Here is a 24434-nt window from a genome sequence, read left to right on the forward strand (position 1 = left end):
TGCTTTGTCCTCAGCTTGCCTTCTGTTCCCTCATCATCAGCACCTTCTGAAGGTGCTAACAGAGAATCTTTTCTTGCCTCTCCAAGCTTCTGGTGGCTCTAGGAATTCCTTGGCTTGTGGCTGCGTAACTCAGATCTGTCTTTGCATGTCCTTCTCCTCTTCTTCCTGTGTGTCTCTTGTGAGGACTCTTGTGATGGGAGTTAGGACTCGTCTGGATGATCCAGGATTCTGTATTCTTAAGACCCTAAACTTCAATATATCTACAGCGACCCTTTTCCCAAATAAGGCTACATGTACTCCTTGCAGGGAACAGGGCAAGATCATGTCTTCTGGGGGACTACAATTCAACCCCCAAAGACATGGAGTAGAGATGTACACTAAGCGAGCAATTAACCAGAGAAATTCACGATGGCTTTCTTAAAAACCAGTTCATTCTCAATTTTTGTTTGAAATAGAGTTATGGTATATCCTAGTTTGTCCAAGTTATGCCTCTGTCCTGACTTCATGGCTAATTGTTCCCCCCAGCACTCCCCCAGTATCCTGGTTTCGAGATAATTATGTGTTCATCCTGGGTTTAAGCTATGAAGTTCACAATACACCTAGAAAGGTCACAGTGATGTGATTTGAAGTGGGGGTTCATGAGCGAATGGCCAAGAAAGAATTCTTGAGCCGTTTTTGGTGCAAAAAGGTGACTTTATTAAAGCACGGGGACAGAACTGGTGGGTAGAAAGAGCTGCACTCGGATTGTGAGGAGCAATTGATTATATACTTCCGAGATGGAGGAGGTAAAGACAAAGGAAGCTTTCAAAAGGATTTTCATATGGTGAAGAAGACTTACAGGATTCTGGCTATTGTCAAACTAAGGTTGTTTTTTCCTCTAGCAAGGCATTAACATTAAGACAGTTGGGAGCTTCTTGGAGGAATGTTATACTCTGCCTGTCTCAAGTATTTGTCAATGGGCTGCCAAGTTATAAGGAAATTCAATTTTATCTGTATTTCCTTTTGCCTTTGTTCTCCACATCAACAGGAGGGCTCTTGAGAAAGAAGACCATAGATGATGGAGCAGGCTCTCTCTGAATCCCTTTCCTATTTCTACTTGCTTTCCCAAATGCCATCCCTGACAGAGCACAGACTTTTGTTTTAACCAAACATTTCAGAGGCAAATTGGAAATGACTGTAGGTGTTTGGTATTATCTTATTGAAGATGTTAGAGATTGTGTCTTGGCTAAAAAAACCCCAAAAATTAATAATTCAAAAAAAGTCATTTGGTAACATGACTTTATTTAAAGGTATTTGGAGAAGAAGAGATTACTATTTCCAAGATTCTTCTTTGTATCTGATCCAGTTCTCCTGGAAATTCTTGGACAAGCCAGTGATTCCCATACCATACAGGTATAATCTTAAAATCTAATACCTAAATTGCTTTTTTACACAGCATACATAATAAAAATGAAGTTAGCATCTTAATAGCACAGGTAGGAGTGTGTTAAGATTATGTTGAGGATAAAATGTCCCATTTTCTGTGTATTCTGAGCTCATCAACCTGAGGCAAGGGTCACTGATTATGCAACTCAACAGCTGAGTGACCTTACCCAGCTTCTTAATTTTCCCATGCCTCAGTTTCCTCATCTGTAAAATAGGGATGTTAATGGTTCCCACCTCATAGAACTCATAGGATTGTCATAGGATTATGTGAGATCATGCACTGGAAAGTATCTAGAACCACAGTATGAGCTCACTTAATGTAATTCATTATTACATTAGTAATATTTCAGTATTTTAGTCTAACTATTCTTAGATCAAATGGGGATCGTGGTTTGGATTTGTCCAAATCCAAGTGCTTCTCGAGTGCTTTTAGCCATTTCCAAGGCCCATACTTCCAGGAAGAAGAGAAAACCTACAAAGAACCAGGTGTGGGAGGCACTGAAACACCCTATCCCAGGAGTGTTGCATTTGGCAAACCGGGAAGCCACTACTAACATCTTCCGCGTTGGTTTCCAGGGAGCTGTGGGGAAGAAAAAGAAAGGAGGGAAGTCAAAGCTGTGTCAGGCAGAGAGAGAACCAGGAGAGAAGCAGAACGGAGCTGTGTCTGGGAGGGACTTGGGTAGGGACCGCTGGGTTCAGTCTCCATGTGGAGGAAGGCGACAGTCTTAGTGATGGGGTTTTGGAATATAGGTGAGGTTCAGTGGGGTGGAGTCCGGAGCCGACGACCAAGAAAAAGAGACGTCTTTTGCAAAATTGTGGTTTATTAAAGCACGGGGACAGGACCCGTGGGCAGAAAGAGCCCCGGATTGTGAGGGGTGGCTGATTATATACTATGGGGTTGGGGGAGGTAAGGAAAAAGGGAGGTTTCAAAAGGATTTTCATGTGTTAAAGAAGACTCACAGGATACCTGAGGCCTTGCCATTGTCAAGTTAATGTTGGTTTTCCCTCTAGCAAGGCGTTAACCTGAAGATGGTTGGGAACTTCCTAGAGGAACATCACATATTGCATCTAGGAGTGGGGGTGGGGGGAGGCTGCAGGGTGTAGGCTTAGGCTTTGCCTTCAGCTTGCCTTCTGTTCCCTCATCGTTAGTCCAGCCTCCATAGCAGAACAAGGGCATTTGCAGGAAACAGGCTTTAGGGCTGGATCTTAAAAAGTGGGCCTCCAAGTCAACTGGGGGTCAAAGTACTGTTTTGTTTATTTCTTTATTTGTTGACACAATGAAGTAAATTCTTAATCTCTTACAAAGTCAATACATGTTAAGGCTTTTAAAAACATCTCAGTGGCTTTTGTGTTTAGTCTCACGTATGACGCTTTTGCTCTGTCTTGTGCTTCCCGTAGCCACATCTCCCTGCAGTGTCTGACAACATAAACGAGGTGACATTTCATGCAAAAGACTACGATCGTATCCTGGCCGTCATATCAAGAGAAGGAGAAAAAATTATTGTAATTTAACTTGGTTAAAATTTTGGTATTTGGATTTCTTCAAAAATTTAGGTTGAGGAGAATGTAATTCTCTTTTGAATAAAAGAGAGTGGGGGAGGTGGGTGGACTTGGGTGTAGTCCTGTCACCTGGCTTGTTTACAAACTAGTTTGGATGATTTGTTTGATTTCTTTGAGACTTGTTCGTCATCTCTAAGATGGAAATTTTAGCCCAGATGATGTTTCTAGTTCCTTCCACCTACAGTATCAGTTGATTTTTCTCGTGTTTTAAATATACTGTGTAAAATTATTTGCTTTGCATTGAGGTACTATGATTTATCAAGTGAAGTGTGACACTTGTAAAAATAGGAAATTATTATCAATTTGTAATATATCTGTAATATATTTTTTAGTTGGATAGTCCTGTTATGGCCAAAGGTCCTGTAGAGATTTGGCTCATGGATTTGTTAAAAATGCAGATGTCGTCCCTACATAATATAATTAGATCTGCATTCTACCAAATCAGCGATTCAGGATTTCAACTCTTACCTTTCCTCAATCACTTCCCAGCACAGGTGAGAATATATGTTTAAATAATGGAAATAAGGGGGAAAGATACTCAGGAAGCAGTTGGTGTGATAGCCTTTGTAGCTCTGAACTAGCTAGGGAGGCCTTCCCACCCTCAGCTGCCATCTACCTACTTGTCCACCTACACCATTCTAGGCCAACCCGTCCCATTCCCCAGAAGAGGATTTGCCACTCTTCTCCCATCATTAAGATTAACACTAAGACTAATGGAAAATTTCATCTTATATATAAAATACACCTATCTGTATATGAAAGACATCTACCTATGTATGGATTAGATGGTATATTTTCCATATATCTATGTATGGATAGGTATAGATACAGATATTGATAGGAATACAGACATATAAAAAAGGAATGAGCTTATCTTTTCCTGAAACCAAATCCATCTTGCTTTTTGTGTATCTTCCCTTCAAGGGATTAAAAATTGGCATAATCTGTTAAAGGAGGCTTCGTCATGCAACTAACTTCCTAATAAGACAGGACCTTGAAGAGCCTGGGGTTGGAGCAGGCGTTCTCTTGAACAGCTCTCACGTCCTAAGGCTCTCAGGAATGTAGCGTGATGCACCAAGTATTATTAAAACTGGGTGCAGGAAAAGAAGAGCCAACAGTTTCATTCAACTTTCAGCCAAAATAAATGAAGAGTGATGGTTTGTGATCTGGGTCAGAGATAGTGTGGGAGAGAAGGCAAGAGATATCCAAGGAAAATACAGGCAGTTTTTACCCAAACTCTACTTCTTGTCCAACTGCTCCTCCCAGCCCAGCTTCCAAATCCCGACTTAATGCACACACAGCAGAGACACCTGAAATGATAGGAAATTACTTATTCAAATGACACAAGTCCTGATACAGAATCAACCTTTGTTAGAGAGACTATTTTGATATTGTGTTTAATATTTTTGTATTGTATAATCTCCTTGGCAAACTTTAATATCCTTACCAGCTCTATTACCTTTGTGATGAAATTTTATAAAATACTTCATTTGATAAGGTGAGAAAAATAGCTCCTTAGACCAAATCAGCATACTTTCCCTCTCCCAGGAAAGCCCGATCACCTGTGTATTCTGAAGGAGACGATCAGTATAGTTTAGACAGAGTGGCTAGCATTATGTGGAGAAATGAAAGCAAGTTGAGAGCAGGAGTGAAGTTGAACAGGATATAGCAGGAGAGTTGACCAGCCATCAGGATTTTCTGTAGTGTGTATACTACACAAATAAGGAGATGAAATTTTAAACAATTTTAGAGGGCAAATTTCAGTTATTTGGAAAAATTTTGCTTTAAAGAGTAATGAAGGTATATATTCACCCAATATATATTCTACATATAGATATTTATTCAATATAGACATTACTTATTTCTACCATCTGGAAATGATGACTTAATATTTGAGTGTATTCCCTTCTAGCATTTTCATGTACTTCTTACAGGCAGCAAGTAGCATCGAGGAGAATGAGCATTCTTGTTTTGTTTTTATTTTAATGAGATGTCCTCCAGTTTTCACCATTAAGTCTCCTGACTTCTTAAACTGAGTAAAAAACCATAATTTAAACTTTTCTTGGTGACTTGGGATAGTCATTTTATTTTTAAGTAATCTCTACACCCAACCTGGGGCTTAAACCACACAACCCTGAGGTCAAGGGTTGCATGCTTTGAGCCAGCCAGGCTTTTAAAGATTAGTTTTTAGAATATACCACTAAGCAGTGATTTCTCAGAGATTGTGGGTCTGTGTCTCTAAATCAGATAGCCTTACACTGCCGGGTATTTTTGTTTTTTGGGTTTTGTTATAGATTGATTGCTTGTCCTCTCTTATGCCACCTTCTGCTGCTGTCAGAGTCAGAACTGGCTTGCTACTGGGAGCTTCCTGACGTGGGATGTTTCCTCCACATCAGGTTGCTCTCACCTCAGTCAGGTGCCCTCATTATCTCCACCTGCAGACCGCAGGATTGGCCCCTCCTCTAGCAGAAAACATTTTGCCGTCGTGAGGAGGCAGGGATGAGGAAAGGCTTATATTCCTGCCTTAGCCACATTAAATGCCACGCCCAGCAGTATCCCCATGCCACTCACTCTGCTCTCAGCCCTCCACTAAATGTGGGGTTGCCTTTGGTCCAAATGATCTTGGATCTGTTGCTCGACTCTGCGGATGAACGAAAGCTCCTAAAGGGATGACTAGTGCAGCAAGGAGGTGAGGGTGGGCCATGTTCCGACAATTTTCCTCCTTTCCCGAGGTAGAAATCGTAGGCAAGGTGACAGTCACAATTTCCTTATGTCCTCGTCAGGAGAAAAAGGACAAGCTTCTCCCCCTTCTCATTTTCTGCCTCTCTCTCTCCTTCAGATAAATATATATAGAGAGAAGTAGATGTGGGAAAAGATAGAGATGATAGAGTGGAAGATCAAGAAAGGAGATAGCATACTGTTTCTAGAAGTTGTAAAGAGACCTTTAGGGAACCTTGCTGCAGAAAAATACACAAGAGTCTAGTAATTCCATTTGCTTTCCCTGACAAAGAAAAATCATCATATGAAGCTATCTGGTGGCCTCAGGCCCTCTATAGAAAAATATACTAAGCATCCTCCATAAAACACATACAGCTTCATGAATGGTAGCCATTGTTTTCATTACTATTTCTCTCTCTGCATTGAAATCATTAAATATCAGCAGTTAGAATTTAAATGCTTATTTTCCCCCTTTTGGGAGTGTAGAAATGCATGTCTCTTTTTAGTTTAAAGTGGGTCAAACCTTGTTTGCCTTCTCATGGATGAGTGACCACCGAATTTTATCACAGATGTGCTTTTTCAATAGTTGTCAAATTGACTTATTATTTTTCTTCTGGATGCATAGGTGGGACTTCTGGGAATTCAGATGTTGTGGACACACGATTCAGAAGAGGCTTTAAATAATGCAAAAGATGACAGGAAAATCATGCATGTGACCAATCAGAAATTTTTGGATATTCTAAATACTCTAATTGCTCAGACAACACATGATCTAAGCAAGTTTGACAGAGTGAAGTTTGAAACTCTGATTACCATCCATGTGCATCAGAGAGATATTTTTGATGACTTGGTAAAGTATCTTTTTTTTTCTTAAAATAATTTAGTGTACTAATTAATAATTTAGTGCTCCCAATAATGAACAATTAGGTATTATATCTATTCCCTAATGTGTATGAACCTTCCATCTACTTGGTCCTTTTCTGCGGCTTTCTCCATATATACCATGTCTACAAATATCTCTATCTGGTCGTTTAAACAACCATATGCGTATATTCACATACGGCGTTCTGAAAGTCTGGAACCAAGTGATGAGATGTGAACTAACTACTTGTTTCATTACACCAAATCACCAGGGACATGATACAGTCTATGTGAGCTTGATCATGACTTATTTGCTCCATTGAGAAAGAAGTCTTGGTCAAATAGAATCAAGCTTCAGAGGATTCTCATGGATATATGTCCAGTTGATAGTATCCAACAGGACATCATGGGCTTGATTTGGACAAGGTTCTGTATGGTGAGAGTAGGAGGGGTGGTATTTGAATTCCCTTCGGAAATAGGACTTTAACCAGTGGTCTTGAGCCAGCTGAAGTTCTCCTAAAGCTGTGTTTATCATTATAGGGTAGGGCCCAGGAGGTTTTGATATACCACCATTTGACTATCTTTGTTTTTAACTACCATTGCTTGATTTGATTTGATTTGATTCATCTTAAAAGCATCTCTTTTCTTCACCAGAGACATGTAATTCTTGCAACTTGGGGCTCTCTTTTAGAGAATATAATCAATCAGAGATTACTGGTTTCAAACTTGTATCCAAAGTTCTGATCAGGGCGCCTGGGTGGCTCAGTTGGTTAAGCATCTGCCTTCCACTCAGGTCATGATCCTGGGGTCCTGGAATCGAGCCCCATGCTGGGCTCTGTGCTCAGCGAGGAGTCTGCTTCTCCCTCTCCCCCTATTCGTTCTCTCTCAAATAAATACATAAAATCTTAAAAAAAGAGTTCTATCAGATAAGTCATATTTATGGAAGGTTGAAGGACATGCAGTCCATTTATTCCCCTGGAATCTAGATCCTCACTTCTCGAAGTATTATTCTACGCCAACCAGTTGCGTTAGCATCTCCTGGGAGCTGGTTAGAAAAGCAGAATCTCCAGCCCCCTCCCCCCACTCCAGCCCCCACTGAATCAGAATCTGCATTTCAAGATTCCCAGGTGATTTATCTATGCATGTTAAAGTTGAAAAAACACTGCTCTAGGATTTATCTCTGGGTCTTCTGATCAAGCCAGTCATCAGAGAGCTGCATGCTCAGACCATAGTTCCTTGGCCTTCTACAGAGTTGCTTTCACTAAATTGCAATTACTGGCATACTTCGGCTTTCTTTGAAGTCCACCTCAAGAAACTCCTGTGGAATCCATTACTGTATCTGCGAAGAGCGTGTGGCTAATATCTCTCGCTGATTCTTGAAGCTGAAATCCCATGGAAGAAATTTCTTTTGAATTTAAGCCCCGAGCAAAACTTTACAGACAGAATGGATTTTTAAAAAGAAAAACTGATACACAATTAAAACCACATGACTGTATTCTTTTTGTCTTAATTACTATTGAACCCATGGTCTCTGCATCCCAACTAAAATGAGATCTCATGGCCAGCATATTTGCATTTTATTTTTCCACGTATGATGCTTAGAACAGCCTGATATACGGTAAGAACTCAATCAATATTAGCTGTTCTTCCTTCTTCATCCTCCATCTTCTCCTCACCATCTTAATGGATTGTTGAGAAGAGCTAGTTGACAGCATCCCCGTGGCTGCGGGTCCTGTGTGGGAGAAAGAGTCCCTGGGGGAGACAGCAGATCATGTTACCTGAAAGTTGCTCTTTAAGGTGATGAGTACAGACTGTGTTTTAGCCGAGAAGCCAGAATTCCTAACTACAGGGGGAAGCAAATTCATGAACAAACGATGATGAGAAAAAAAAGACTGTACACAGAATGGAGACTGGATTAGATGGAGACCAGGACATGGCAGGGTTGTCAGAGGTCAGCTGAACGACCTGGAAGTGGAACCAAGTTTAAGGGCAGCGAAGGGGATCATTTACCACTTTCCCGTGTTGCTTTCCCTCAGTGGGAAAGACTGAGTTTTCTCCAGGATTGCCCATGGAAAATCATGAAGCGCCTGAGAATGTGGTGGTGGTGGGATGTTGTTCCTAACTGTGCTTCCCTGGTTTCTCTCTCTTGCACGCATGGTTGCGGGAGCCCAGGATCTCTTGCCCATAGGTGTATGTGGTGACCTGGCAGGTTGATGAATTTGGCCACAGTGCTGATGTGGGAAGGCATGTGTGCGTAACTGACCATGCATCTCCCCGCTGATTCCTTCGGTGGCTTCCCTTTGCCATGAGGACACTGCCCAACCCCGTTTCCATGTCCTGTGAAGCCTCAGCTCTCTCTCTTGAGTCCCAGATGCCTCAGCTGTACTGAACTTCTTTTCACTTTCTTGAACATGCAGCCAGATCTTCTGGGTGTTTGCCTAGGACATTTTACCCTTTGTAAAAATGTACTTGTTTTTTTCTTTTGGTTTTCTTTCCCAAGGCAATTCCTACTATATTTCAGGTTTTAGTTTGTATATTTCTTTCTCCAAGTATCCCTTTCAGGCCCCCTGGACTACATTACATTAGGCCCTCTTGCTACATATTTCCATGAACCCTGAATTTCTTTTCATACCTTTTTGCAATTACTTGCTTATCTGTTTGTCTTTTATCTTCTTTTGTCAACTCCAGAAGGCAGGAGCATGCCTGTCTGTGTTCACCCAGCACAGTGTCAGGCCCAAGGAGAGACTCAAGAAATATATGTTAAATAAATGAGGATCAGTTCACAAATGAGTGAATAAAAACTGCCCATATGCTTGTGTTTTACGCTATTGCAACTCAGTGTGTAATCTCTTTGTATTTCATGTTTTTAAGGTAAAAATGCACATCAAATCAGTTACTGACTTTGAATGGCTAAAACAGAGTAGATTTTATTTTAAGGAAGATTTGGATCAAACTGTGGTGTCCATTACAGATGTGGATTTTATTTACCAGAATGAATTTCTGGGATGCACTGATCGTCTTGTCATCACTCCACTAACAGACAGGTAGGACAGTCAGTTTTGTGATTCCATTTTGTAATTAAATGATGTCCTTAACATTGCTTTCAAGCTGCATTTTAAATATTAACCAAAGCATACTGCTGTCGTGTTAGGTCTATGCTAGCTCATCAAAGCCAGTCTAAACGTGAAATAACCAAGGTTAGGATGGAAACGCCCACGTGCATTACATTTCTGTGAAGCAGAAAAAGATAAAAGAATGTCAGCAAGCTTGAACATTGACTGTGAGTCATATAGTAATGAATCTTAGATTGCAAGATGGAAGCATATCTCTGGCACCATAAAGGGAAGTCATTAGAATTGCAAAGAAGGAAGGGACCTTGGAGGTGATCTAATTTAGTCTCCTGGTTTTCCAAATGTAGAAATGGATACCTGAAGTGAAGTTTCTTGGCCCTGTAGGAACAGTCAATGGCCGATCTCCTCACAGGTCTTTCCAGCATGTGACATCAGACAGAACTGGACCTTTTCATCTGTATATACTGCACAACGCCCAGTTCAATATGTTGTATACAGCAGATGCTCCATAAGTATTTGCAGAATTGACTTAAACTGGGTCATTGAATGATTAATTTTGCTGTTACTTTAAATAGGGCTGCCTGCAGGTAAAATTATGACACAACTTATGTCTTTAGTCTCTTGATTCATCCAGCCTCCTTCTGTATGCCCAGCGCCATTGTAGCATAAACTTGTCCATGTGTTTCCTCTTCCACTGAGGTTTACATACAAAGCTTCACATCTCAGGAAGCTTCACTAAGTTTTACTTAGATCTGAAACAAATATAACTTAGGCTGGATCGTGGATACAAGGAGATGCAGTATATTATTCTTTATACTTACCTCAATGAGTGAAACATTTCATAGTAAAATGATTTATTTGCAAAGGTGTCCTGGAGTTGACTCATACCAGCTTTTTAAAAATTCATTTAAAGATTTTATTTATTTGGCAGAGAGAGAAAGAGAGAGAGAGCATGAGAGGGGAAAGGGTCAGAAGAAGAAGCAGACTCCCCGCTGAGCAAGGAGCCCGATGCAGGGCTCGATCCCGCGACTCCAGGATCATGGCCTGAGCCAAAGCAGTCGCTTAACCGACTGAGCCACCCAGGCACCCTCATACCAGCTTTTGAGAGTCAACTGTATGAATCTCTTCCAGTTTTGTGATATCACATCAGTAGCTTGTCATGGGCCCTGGTGGAAGTATTTATACCACTGCCATCGGCAAGCATGAAAATCAATATTATTTATTTATTTTTCCTGGAGAGCCAGTTGTTCACCATCTGCCAGCACACTACAGCTTATTTGGTTCTCAGAGTTATGATTTGTTCTGCCCACAGTGCAAGGAAGGCCTGAAGGTTTTAAGTCGGGGTTGAGGAGTTTAGAAAGTTTGTCCCAAGAAATGTTTGCGACCACTGTACTAGTTGCAGTGAATATCAAGTACTCCAGCCTCTTTTATGTGGGCGGCTCAAAATCTCAAATAAACAGGCCCACTGCAGTCACCCTCGACTTTGGCTTGCGCTTTGCGGCAGTAACGTGCTCTCCCACACTGCCCGTGCTTTCTCTGATTCCCATTTGCAGATGTTATATCACCTTAGCACAGGCTTTGGGGATGAACATGGGAGGTGCTCCGGCAGGACCTGCTGGCACTGGCAAAACAGAAACTACGAAAGACATGGGAAGATGTTTGGGGAAATACGTGGTCGTATTTAACTGCTCGGATCAAATGGATTTCCGAGGGCTAGGACGGATTTTTAAAGGCAAGTGTCAAACACTGTTAAATCGTTTTTGGTGAATGTTTTTTTTATTGCTCTTTAACATTATTTTCTGATATTAACCTAAAAGGATATTAGTCCACATCACCAAAATGAGTATAGGTTGGTGCATATATTATTGCCATTTTTCTGGGTCAAAAATGGCTGGATGTCATCAATTTCACATGGTTCAATGCTATTGCTGGCATTCTAATCCATGAGTTGAATGTGTATTGGATTGTGAAAATGGAATCAATTTATTATTGCCTGAAACAGTGGTCGGGGGGGATAGGATCAAGATAGCAAACCCATGACACATGTGGCTTCCCTTCCTGCATTAAATCCCATTGAAATGAAACATATCATTTAGAACAGAATTTAGAGACGGTGGTATTGGTGTGGCGGTTGATAAATGGATCAGTGGAATATAATAGAGAATGCAAAAATGGGCCAAGGACATTTGACGTATGGCAAAGGTGGTATTGTAAATCAGTGATGAAGAGATAGACTTTACTATAAATCATTCTGGGACAAGAGGTGATTAATATTTAACAACAGAAATCAGATCCCTACACACATAAAAATTGGATGCCCATATCATATATAAAAAATCATTTCTGGGGATTAAACACCTAAAAGTGGTGGGCAAAACCATACAGTTTTTAGAAAGTGATAAATGAAAATATCTCTGTTCTCAGAGAAAGAGGCTTTTAATACAAAAATCACAAGCCATAAAAGAAAGATTGCTTACCCTAAATTAAAAATTTCTGTTCATCAGTGGATAACAAAGAGAGAGAAGCCATGCCAGAAATTTAGAAAGGCATTGGCAAACTATGTTACCTACAAAGGATTAGGATCCCAAATATATGAGTAATGCCCATGAATGAATGAGAGAAAGATAACCCAATAGAGAAGAGAGAAAAAGCCTTCAATAGGCATTTCACGAATGAAGAAAACCAAGTGACCAGGAATCAAAGAATTACGTATTATAAAGAGATTCCATTTTGTACACACCAGATGAAAAAAATTAAGTGTGACATTTTTTACTATTGGCAAGTACAGTGTAACAGAAACAATCATTAACTACCGGTAGGAGTGTAAAAGTTGTTTGGAAAAAACAGCACCATGTGTATTCCCATCTACCCACCCCCGGGTCTATAATCAGATCAACGACACTCGTGCATTGGGGTCTGTGTGTAGATGTTCCCTGCAGCATTGCTCAAAACAACAAACACCTGAGACCAACTCTAGTGTCCTCTACAGTGGACTGGACGCATAAATACATCAATTGGGAAAATATAATTTATACATTATATAAACAGGAAGGAAAAATATAACGTATATGTATGAAATTGTGTAACAGCGCTATGGAGCAGTAAAAACGAGTCACTACAAGACGATGCATTGACACAGGGCAGCCTCACAGATAGAATTTAGAGTGAAGGAAGATAGTCTCAAAAAATACATGTTAGTAAGATTAAATTTATCTAAAATCTAAAAATAGGTAAAACTAAAAATATTTATCATTTAGATATGTATACAGAAATAGTAAAAAGGCAAAGCAAAGCAAGAGAATGATTGTCACAAAGTTCAGATTAGCATTCCCTCCCTCTGGGAGGGTGGAAAGGGGACGTTGTAGGGGAGAAGAACACTGGAACTTCCTTGTATTAAAATCATGAGTCACCCCTGCAGCCCTTCCTTTAAATATGATATGAGAATATCCCTGTAATAAATACCATGAGATTTCACATCCAGCTCTCACCTTTAACATATATACCTAACATCTGAAACACATATATATGAATACACAGTCTTTGTGTGATATTTCTCCATTTAAGAAAGAGAACAAAATATAAGCTATAGACTGGGAGAAGATATGTTAACACACATAGCTGACAAAAAATTAATATCCAGCATTAAAAAAGATTTTCTTCCAATAAGAAACCCCAAAATAAAGCAATAATGAGATACCATCTCCCTCCTGCCAGATTGGCAAAAATGGAAAAGTCTGGCAAAACCACTGTTGGTGAGGGTGTATAGAAATTACAACTGTTTATACTTCTTACCTGTGTGTAAATTGGTAGAGCTGCTTCTGAGAACAGCCTGGCAACAGGTGGTGAATGTGAAGATGCACATACTCTCTTTGACCCAGCATTTCCACTCCTCACACACATTGTAAGAAGACATGAGGCACATTAATACATTGTTAAAGCAAATTATTAGGAACAACCCAATATCCATTGAAAGTAGAATGAACTTTTAAACTGGTATATTTATGCAATGGAATACTGTATAGTATAGCATTTAAAGATCTGTGTATCAGCTTGGATAAATCTCAGAAAAATAATATTGAGCAAATAAATCAAATTTCAGGAGGATATATACAGTGTTTTATACATAGATGCATGTAGATATACAGATCTTGAATAAGCAAAATCTACAATGTTCATGAATACATGCGTAAGGGCAGTCGTTTAAAGCATACTTGGAACCCCTGGCATCAAATTCAGGATACAAGTTACCTCTGGAGAAGGAGCAAGTGTGGATTCAAGAGAAACGTGGATTTGAGCTGTAGTTCTACTATTTTATTCTTTAGGATGAAATCTGAAGCAAATTGTTAAGGTTTGATAGGTAGGTGCATGGGTATTCATTAAATTATTCTTTATAATTGCCTGTTAAACCATTTTGGAACCCTACGAATCACTTCCTTAGTCGGAGAGAAGTGTTCTTCTGTAGACGACTCCTAGCTTGAAGGTTGGGGATGGGTGAGAGCAGCAGACTAGAGTACAAGGTAAATCCCAGACTGCCAAAATGATAACAGATGGCAGAGCACAAGAAAAGGAAGTGGCTGTGTCCAGTATTTTTCCTCGGTTTAAAAATTGTAAGTCAGCTCTGTGAAGTGGGAGTCCTGTCAAAGATAAACCTCGGGTGGGGGCTTGTGACCGAGAGGCAAGCTGCACTCCAGGTCAGATCGCAAACCCCAGGTCCAGAGGGGAAGCTCTCGTGCCTCTCCTATTCCTTCCCCCAAATCATCAGGGGCGGGCATGTATCCTGCAAACAGGAATTGGCATTTGGGATGAGGCAATACACACATATACAGAGATAACAAAGTCTCAAAAAATATTTGAAGCAATTAGGGAAGCACCCCAAACAGCTAAGAGACCTACTGACCACTAAACGGATTAATAGAGGAAACAGGAGAAAAAAGTAAATAAAATCAGTTGCTTCAGAGGGATTCCAGAATTCCTAACATACAACTGATTGAAGAAAAACAGGCTGATATGAAAAAACAACAACAACAATTGGAATAATAAATAAATACATGAATTAAAAATCTCTTTTGAGTTAGATGATCCAGCCAAAAGAATAAATACATTGCAGAGAGAAATGGGAAGTTTGACAGAAAAGCCTGAGAGTCACAAGGATTGATACAAAAGTTCCAACCTCCATATAATGGGAATTCCCAAAGTAGAGAAAAGAAAAACCAGGGGAAGAGGGAGCAATCATAAAAAGAAGACGACTTTTTTTTTTTTAAGATTTTATTTATTTATTTGACAGAGAGAGAGACAGCCAGCGAGAGAGGGAACACAAGCAGGGGGCGTGGGAGAGGAAGAAGCAGGCTCCCAGCGGAGCAGGGAGCCCGATGCAGGGCTCGATCCCAGGACCCTGGGTTCATGCCCTGGGCAGACTCTTAACGACTGAGCCACCCAGGTGCCCCAAGAAGAAGATTTTATGCAGCTGAAGATAATGAAGGTTTTCATCCTTAGAGATTAGACAGGAGCAATGTCTTCATAATACCAGAGTCTGTCTTTGTATCAAGTTTATAAGGAATAAATAAAAATCCCTTTGACCATTTTCTGTCTCACCCAGCATCCTCATTGCAACAGGAAAGAAACATAGTGATCTGACCCAGACATTTTTGTCAGTTTCATTTTGTCAATTTCTCCAAACAAACATTATGGCTCTTTCAGCCCCCATCCCGACTGGAAGTGGGGCTTCCAAACTGAGTCAATGTTTATCATCCACTGGCATCCCTGGGCGTAATGACATGTCTATACTTTGATTTTGACAGTGCGCTATTTTCATTGTTTCCAGCATGGTGTACAAATACTTAAACCTCTCTATGTCGCTGGAATTAGATATGTCTTTACAAACAGCCAGATTCGACATTGTATATAAGTTGTATTTCAATATATAATTGCTTGAGAGCACTTAAGAGAAGTGATTCTTCTTCTTGGTAGCAGGTATATTGCAAAGTAAAACTTCTCAAATTAACTGTTTTTCCTGCCAGGTCTTGCACAGTCTGGTTCTTGGGGCTGTTTTGATGAGTTTAACAGAATTGAATTGCCTGTGTTATCAGTGGCAGCCCAGCAGATTTATATTGTTTTGACAGCAAGAAAAGAGAGAAAAAAACAGTTCATTTTTTCTGATGGTGATTGTGTTGATTTGAATCCAGAATTTGGCATCTTCCTAACAATGGTGAGAACTTGGTCTTTAAATGCAGTGTGTTTGGTTTAATTGCTCTAGGCTTAAAAGAAAAGGAAGCATATATTAGTTAGTAAATGACGGGCTATTCAGAGGTCATGAGCGATTCTGTCTTATCATATGATTTTTTGAGTAGTAAAAATAGCCTAGAGAGAAGATACAATAGTAATAGGTTAATGATAATACTAGCGACTGTTCAGTGAGCACTTGTTATGTGTAAGGTGTGGGGCTAAATGTTTTCTGTGTTGTATCCAACAGGCTAGCTAGAGTAACAATCCCCAAATCTCAGTGGCTTAAAACCTCAAAGATTTATCTCTCCCTCATGCCACATATTTTTATATGTTCGCTATATAGTTAAATCTCTATGATGCAAGATAACGCAACAGGATCTGAATTTTAAATATCTCAGTGGACAAAGATAATTATAGAAAGCAAAATCAGGAAGTTTTCTGATAAGCTTAATTGTAAGCAAACATAAGCAAAACAGTTGGGGCTAAATAATAATAATCCAGAAGTGATCGGTTATAACTCAGGTAATGGGATGAATGAATTGATTGTGTGATACTAAGGTGTAGAACAATTTGAAAGAAGAGTAACATTCTCCTTGGATTAAGAATAATATTGGAGGGGCGCCTGGGTAGCGCAGTCGTTAAAGCATCTGCCTTCTGCTCAGGGCGTGATCCTGGCGTTCTGGGATCGAGTCCCACATCAGGCTCCTCCGCTATGAGCCTGCTTCTTCCTCTCCCACTCCCCCTGCTGTGTTCCCTCTCTCGCTGGCTGTCTCTCTGTCACATAAATAAATAAAATCTTTAAAAAAAAAAAGAATAATATTGGAAATATCAATTAGATATCGCATTAGGCTCTAAATAACTGAGACATGAAAAATAGTGCCTTAACACATAAAGATTTCTTCTCTTACGATCCTCCCGTGTTTCTACACCATCATGATTTCCATCTTCGATTTACCTATGACCCAAGATGCTACAGAAGCATGTTTTGCTGCAGCCAATTGGTTGAATCAACTCCCTTCAAACAAGCATCAAAGACACTGTACAGTGCCTCTTTGCATCTCATGGTGTCAAATTTAATCACACCAGATGCAAAGCAGGCTGGGAAATGTAGTTTTTAATCTGGGTGGTTTGCAACTGAGGTCCTGTGACTGAGAAAAGAGAAAAGAAGAAGCAAGGAGAAGCAACCAGCCACCTCTGTATTCCCAGCACTGAGCAAGGTATCTGTCCTGTGGGCGGTGCCCAAGAAATATTCAGGGACTGAAGATTTCCAAAACTAACTGACCCCTCTTCGCCTTACTAGTCTTTGAACCCCTACCCTCTCCCTTGGAACTTTTGGGTCTTGCCTAATCTCAACCCGTTGCTACCTGCAAGGCCTTAGCTTCCTTTCCTCTTCTACTTTTGTCCTTTTTACTATTTTTCCTGTCATTCCCATCTTAATTTCCCCTCACCCCTGTGGGGTTTCTTAATGGTCAGCCAGAGAAGTCTATCATTCTGACTGCAGAGAATAATGGATAAAACAGATAAATAATTACCTATGTCATGATCAGTATAAAATCCTGAATTTTCTTTCTCTTTCAATAACCTATTTTAGACCATAATGATCCTGGTATTTATGCATTTTTCTTTCCTATTTTCTTAACCAACAGATACGCAGATGCTTAATTTTTGCTACATAAAGTGGTGTGTGTGTGTGTGTGTGTGTGTATGACTTTGTTAGTATAATGAAAATGGAAATATATAGGAGGGAGTGATATGACCTTAAAAAATATGGATGGTCCATACATATTTTTGAGAAAGGAGGGATGTTTTATGAATCTAATGTTTTACAATACCACCTTAAAATATGAGGTAGGAATTTGAATGTATTTGTATTCATGAAATGAAAATTATATCAATAATTTAAAACAATTTTAATTTTTAGAACCCTGGATATGCTGGGCGCCAGGAACTACCAGAAAACTTAAAAATTCAGTTTAGAACTGTTGCTATGATGGTTCCTGATAGACAGGTAGGCACCAGGATTTAAAAACATAACATAGTTCATGTTCTTTACTTGTTTTGCACTAACGTTGTTGAAAAAAATCTCACAATCTTAATTTTCAGATCATTATGCGAGTTAAACTTGCAAGCTGTGGTTTTCTTGAAAATGTTATATTGGCTCAAAAGTTTTATGTTCTTTATAAACTCTGTGAAGAGCAACTTACCAAACAGGTAACTTGGTAAATCTATTTTTCCCCTACCTGTAGAACTTGATTTTTTACTTTGCAATTTTACCTTGATAAATGTTAATCAGTGAGTTAGAAAAATCTCGACTCTTTTCTTTTTTTTTTTTTTAAAGATTTTATTTATTTATTCGACAGAGATAGAGACAGCCAGCAAGAGAGGGAACACAAGCAGGGGGAGTGGGAGAGGAAGAAGCAGGCTCATAGCAGAGGAGCCTGATGTGGGGCTCGATCCCAGAACGCTGGGATCACGCCCTGAGCCGAAGGCAGACGCTTAACCGCTGTGCCACCCAGGCGCCCCTCGACTCTTTTCTAAAATATATTTATAATTAATTTATGTATGTATGTATCTATTTTTAAAACCTTTTTTAGTTTGAAGTTATTATGGAGACTCAATGAAGTTGCAAAGAAATTTACAGGAGGTCCTGTGTACCATGCTTCCTGCAATGTTGACTTTTTAAAAAGATTTTATTTATTCATATGAGAGAGAGAGAACAAGTGGGGGGGGGGCAGAGGGAGAAGCAGACCCCCCTGAGTGGGGAACCCCACATGGGGCTCCATCCCAGGACCCTGGGATCATGACCGGAGCCAAAGGCGGACGCTTCACTGACGAGCCACGCAGGCGCCCCCATGTGGCCAGCGTTGACATTTGTAACTGTGCTACGATAACAAATAACAAAACCAGAAAACCCACATCTGGTACAATTCGCAGAGTTCATTAAGAGCTTGTCAGCTATACACGCACTTTGTATGTATGTGTGTGTGTGTGTAGTACTGTGCAGTTTTGTCACATGTGCAGAACATGTGACCTCTACCGTAATCAACATACAGGACTGTTCTATCACTGTAGGGTTTCCTCATGCTACCCCTTCATAGCCACACCTACCTCTCTTCCAAATCCCTAAGCCCTCGCAACCCCTGTCTTTCCTTCATCCCTATAATTTTGTTATTCCAAGAGTTTTATGTAAGTGGAATCACAGAATGTGTAGCCTGTTGATTACTCATTTAAATCTGTTTGCTGTATGGACTGTATCGGACTGTATCATTTTCAAAGTATATTTAAAATGTGAACTTCCCATGGGGCACCTAGGTGGCTCGGATGGTTAAGCGTCTGCCTTCGGCTCAGGTCATGATCCAGGGGTCCTGCGATCGAGCCCTGTGTCAGGCTCCCTGCTCAGTGAGGAGCCTGCTTTTCCCTCTCCCTCTGCCCCTCCCCCCGCTCGTGTTCTCTCTCTTTCTCTTTCTCTCAAATTAATAAATCTTTAAAAGAGTAAAGTGTGAACTTCCCAATGGAATGGTCATTTTGCAATCAGAGGAAAGGTGAGGGACGGGCTAATAGAACTTTGCAGCCCAGCCCCTCGGAGCAGCACTGTGTACCTGTGTGTAAGTGGTGTGAGTCTACATCCAGAACTGTTCAACAAAACCACCTTTTTCCCCCCATCATAGGTCCATTACGACTTTGGGTTGAGAAATATTCTATCTGTATTGAGAACACTTGGAGCTCAAAAAAGAGCCAGACCAGAAGACAGTGAGCTAAGCACCGTCATGAGAGGACTGAGAGACATGAACCTTTCCAAGCTGGTATTTCCCTTACCCAAATTGCCCTCTCCTTCCAGATTCTCACCTGGCATTTCCCTCCTTAGCTGATATGTGGGGATTGGCTCAGGTTGAGCTGTGAGCATTAATGATTACAGGGACAATGGGTATGTGAAGCTACCCCATGCTTCCAGAAGGCAAAAAGCCCATTTGAGCTTTGTACGCCTTGTACGCCCAACATGGGCCGGAAATGCATCCTCTTATCAGCTGTGAACCATAAAACAGGCTTCATCGGTGGGCTCCAGCCCCCAAATTTCAGTCCAGCCTTCCCCCATTACTCATAATGTAACATGAACTCTAAACATAAAAATCCCAGTTTCTTGGATTCACAGAGAACCATGGGAACTTTTGCTTTCTCAGAATATGTCTAAGCCTATTTTAGCTATCTGTGACTCTTCCCAAAACATCAACATCATTTCTGTTTTCCAAAAGTGCACTAAAAGTTCTCCGGGAAGACGATCATAGATATCTCGCTGCTTTCATGCTCATCACAATCATAGGCAGCTTCCTTAACTAGCTGACAGGTTTGCGTGGTATTTATTCAAGGGCTTCCATGTGTTACTTGTTGTGTCTGGGCCCAAGTACCAGGCTGAGGAAGAAATGGTTCTCGTGAAGCTCCTGTTTTAGTTCCAGAAGCTAACAGCTGACATCCATGTAGTCCCTTACTATTACAGAGCTTTCTCAGGGGTATTCTCTTGTTTGCACCTCACAGCAAATCAGCGAGATACGAATGGCTAGTGTGTTTATTGCCCTTTTACTTATGAGGAAACCAAGTCTGGAAGACTCACCCACAATCATGGTCAGTTGAGAAGCTGGAACAAAAATCCACAAGACTTTCTGATGCCAAGTCCCCTGCCCCTTCCAGGACACCTCACTGCCTCCCTTGGTAATAGTATTCTTGAAACTGCTAGACAAGAATTCCAGAAGGCACCAGAGGAGTCCCAGAGAATGAGGAGAAATCAAAAGGGGTCAGCCGTTGGGAACCGGGTGATGTAGATATTAAAGATGGAGCAAATGAAGATTAAGGTCAGTTTACTCAAACCTACAGCTTATAGAAGGCAGGACACTGCTCTGATGGAGTTTTCCAGTCAATTTTGGTTGAGCCAGGCAGGTAGGGTTTTGGATATTTTCCTAATTAAAACGAAATATTAATATTTTATTTTCATGGGGTTGGGACTATTAATCACGTATTTTTAGGGTTAACGCATACACCTGTTTGTGAGAAGCACGGCAGTCGTATGATAAAGTAATGAGACCGAACCTTGGAGCAGTAGATTGTAGAGAACGTTGAATGCCAAAGGGCTCTGGCTACGGTGCTCCAGGTAATGTGGATTCAGGGGTGGTGTTTAGGAGCTGGTTCTAGAGGATACACGTCTGGTTAGGAGAAGTAGTACAGGCTTTTCTGGGCATCCAGTGCTAAGTGCTAGGAGCTTCCTAGCTGGCCCGTAATTATTTGTTGACTGAAGAAGCATACTTATTTCCCGCCATCTTAGGTTGACGAAGATGAGCCCCTGTTCCTCAGCTTAATCAACGACCTGTTTCCAGGATTGCAGCTGGATAGCAGCACCCACGCGGAGCTGCAGGCTGCCGTAGCCAACCAGGTTCAACGGGAAGGTTTGATTAACCACCCACCCTGGAACCTCAAGCTTGTGCAGGTAAAGACACTTCAGTCTCTTATCAGGATGATGATAAGTGTGTGTTGTTCCAAGATCCCCATTCGAAGAGAAGAACTTGGGGTATTCATCTTACTCAATGTGAATCTTGAAACTAAAAACACATCCTTGCAAGCAGAGTCCTCAGGAGGAGATAGTGTGGATTTACCTGGCCTCACAGTCAACAAGCACTAATCTACTGAGGTTAGCTATGTCTGGGGAGAAGGTTGGGTGGTAACCAGAGTCTCAAGGACAGTTGGGAGGCAATAGTGGGTTATAGAAAGCCAGGGAGATGGAATGATCCTGCTGGCTGCTTGTGTCAGGCTGGCGGTACCCCATAGCTGAGTACCTTCACGGGCTTGAGGCCCGAGGAATCTGGGAGTGCTACTGTGCTTCGGCTCTGTGTGTGGACAGGGTCACCTACGCGAACATTGGAAGCCTTTGCCTGTGTCTCTTGGTGTCTTTCTGTCCATCACCTTTCATCCTTGTGACAACCACCCAACAGCTTACCAGCAGAGTCAAGAAGGGTTGGAGCCGAGGCAGGAGTAAATCTGTATGGGCCTAATGTTTCAGGGGTATTTTCCAGGGCATTTGGAAATGAGGGAGCTGAAATTGTGGGGAGTGTTAAGCACAGCATTTGAAAAATAACAATTCTTATTTTAACTTACTGTTCTTGCCAGGTTATAAGAAGTGCATGTGTCTATGCTATATCTAGTTTTCACAGGGAAGGATATGAGGAGCAGTTGAGGTATTTTTCATCATCCATGGATTGGAAAACCATTGAACTTTTTTTTTCTAATTTCTAGGAAATTTTTCAAAATTTTCTATGTGATACGCATATAGTATATTGAGTACTAAAGTTGTAGTCATCTCAGTGGGTGGGGGACTAGGATATGGTGGTGGTACTTGATGTCAGTAGTGTTACTCTCGAATGTAATGTGATGGGCTGTGTCTGCTGCTTTTAAACTATGGGTTACAGTACTAATACATTTCTCGCTAAAATGTTAGGAGAATAACAAATTCTGCCTCTGATCAGCTGTGAGCTTTTGACTTCTTATTTTTATTAAGAAAACAATAGAGAGGATGTTGTAACAGACACTGTCCTGTTCTTAGTATGTCTCCTTGAATCTCTTTTACCCCAACTATGTGCCCCTTCCCCAGCTTCTGTGTGATTTTCGTAGCCCACATTTGCCCTTCCCTTCAGGACGACTGGGGCCACTTGGTTGGGCACAAATAGCAGGCAGTGCCTGGGGGTTTATTTCCCATCACCCCCAAACCAAACTCTCCTTAAAGACTCCTGGGTGATGGAGTAGGAAAGTCAAGGTCCCCTGCTTCCAGGTGGAACATTCCAGAGTGCCCCGCAGGATCAGCGTTAAGGCTTCCCTCCACAGGATTTTGTCCTCGATCACACCCGGCCTGACTTCTCTTTCCTGTCCTGATTCGGCCACTCCCTTACCAGTTTCTCCTGGGATCGCTGTCAGAACAAATTGCTTGGGGTGGGGGGTGGGATTCCTCAATCTCAAGCTGGTCCTCACTGTGATGGTTTGTGTTGCTGCTTTCCACCACCAGGGGGCGGCATCATCACATTGAATGCAGAGAAAGCTTGTGCCTGGATAAACTATCTGCAAACCCAGGTCACAAGGAAGAGTAGTTTGAGAAGCAAAAACGAGGTCCTGAATTAATCATTTCCAAAATGGAATTCAAGTTCCACATTGTCATAACTTTATCACTTATCATTATTTTATAACGTGGTGCTAATTTGCTATCCCCATCTAGTCAAGCAAGATAATCCCCCCCTTTTTTTTGCATTTTTTCATCTTTTACATAGTGAACTAGTTACTTTAATAAGAGCTTATTTAAAGCTGATTGAATTTCAGCACGCTACTTCTATGAATGTCAGCAAGAGACTCATTAGTTACATTTTTCAATCGATTGCCTCATTGTGCAGTTATACGAGACATCTCTGGTCCGTCATGGTTTGATGACTCTGGGGCCCAGCGGTTCTGGGAAGACGACTGTCATCACAATCCTGATGAAGGCCTTAACTGAGTGCGGGAGGCCTCACAGAGAGATGCGGATGAATCCCAAAGCGATTACTGCGCCTCAGATGTTTGGCCGACTGGACACCGCTACTAATGACTGGACAGATGGGATTTTTTCTACGCTGTGGAGAAAAACGTTAAAAGCTAAAAAAGGTACGCGTCAACTCTCCTTTGTGAACCTCCCCCCCCCCCACCCCGCCAGTTCAATAGCACGTTTAATTCTTTGCAGGTGAAAAGTGATTTTCGCTTTTAATTATTCGCAGGTGAAAACATTTTCCTCATTTTAGATGGCCCCGTGGACGCCATTTGGATCGAGAACTTAAATTCCGTGTTGGACGACAATAAAACCCTCACGCTGGCCAACGGAGATCGCATCCCCATGGCCCCGAGCTGTAAGCTTCTGTTCGAGGTGCACAACATCGAGAACGCGTCTCCCGCCACGGTCTCCAGGATGGGCATGGTGTACATCAGCAGCTCGGCGCTCAGCTGGAGGGCGATCCTGCAGGTGGGCCAGGCCGCGCGAGCGCGCGCAGCTGCCCCCCCCCCCGTCCGCCTCCCTGCTAAACCCGGGTTGTGTTTCTGTGCGGCAGGCGTGGCTGAAGAGGCGCACCGCGCAGGAGGCCACCGTGTTCCTCGCTCTGTATGACAAAATATTTGAAGATACGTATACGTATATGAAACTAAACCTCAATCCAAAAATGCAGCTCCTGGAGTGTAACTATATCATGCAGGTAAACGTGGTTTGTGTACGTTCACTATTTAGATGGCACACTTGCCCCCCCCCCCACCCGCTCGCAGTTTAGAGGTGTCCGCGATAGAAGATTCTCACCGTCGGTAGAAGTACTTTTGTGATAGGGCTGTGAGGGCTCGCGAAGTTTGATTCCTATTAAAGATTTTGTGAGATTTCATTAATGTTTTTACTGCCATCTGTTTTATTATTTTCTCTTCCCAGGGTGGGTATTGGCAGGGGAAGAGGAGTGAAATGATCTCTCCCACCGTCAAGCTTAGTAACCGTCCCAGAAAGTGCACCCAATAATGACACTAGGCTAAATAAATAAAGCAGGC

At 41.5% G+C, this 24434-nt stretch overlaps 1 protein-coding gene across 1 annotated transcript in view; it reads left to right on the top strand.

Annotated features, from left to right (window-relative positions):
* The window catches only part of DNAH8 (dynein axonemal heavy chain 8), a 224806-nt gene that overhangs the window by 17021 nt on the left and 183351 nt on the right, over positions 1-24434 (top strand). The window contains exons 4-17 of the mRNA XM_040645126.1: positions 1290-1392; positions 2824-2928; positions 3318-3479; positions 6329-6553; positions 9436-9608; positions 11189-11367; positions 15653-15840; positions 17779-17865; positions 17961-18068; positions 19526-19660; positions 21169-21330; positions 23276-23522; positions 23633-23874; positions 23960-24100. Of these exons, the coding sequence (XP_040501060.1) occupies positions 1290-1392; positions 2824-2928; positions 3318-3479; positions 6329-6553; positions 9436-9608; positions 11189-11367; positions 15653-15840; positions 17779-17865; positions 17961-18068; positions 19526-19660; positions 21169-21330; positions 23276-23522; positions 23633-23874; positions 23960-24100 (2257 nt within the window). The remainder of the gene's footprint in view (positions 1-1289; positions 1393-2823; positions 2929-3317; positions 3480-6328; positions 6554-9435; positions 9609-11188; positions 11368-15652; positions 15841-17778; positions 17866-17960; positions 18069-19525; positions 19661-21168; positions 21331-23275; positions 23523-23632; positions 23875-23959; positions 24101-24434) is intronic.

The sequence above is a fragment of the Ursus maritimus genome, unplaced genomic scaffold (genome assembly GCF_017311325.1).
Source record: "Ursus maritimus isolate PB19 unplaced genomic scaffold, ASM1731132v1 scaffold_30, whole genome shotgun sequence".
In the NCBI taxonomy this organism is placed as follows: domain Eukaryota; kingdom Metazoa; phylum Chordata; class Mammalia; order Carnivora; family Ursidae; genus Ursus; species Ursus maritimus.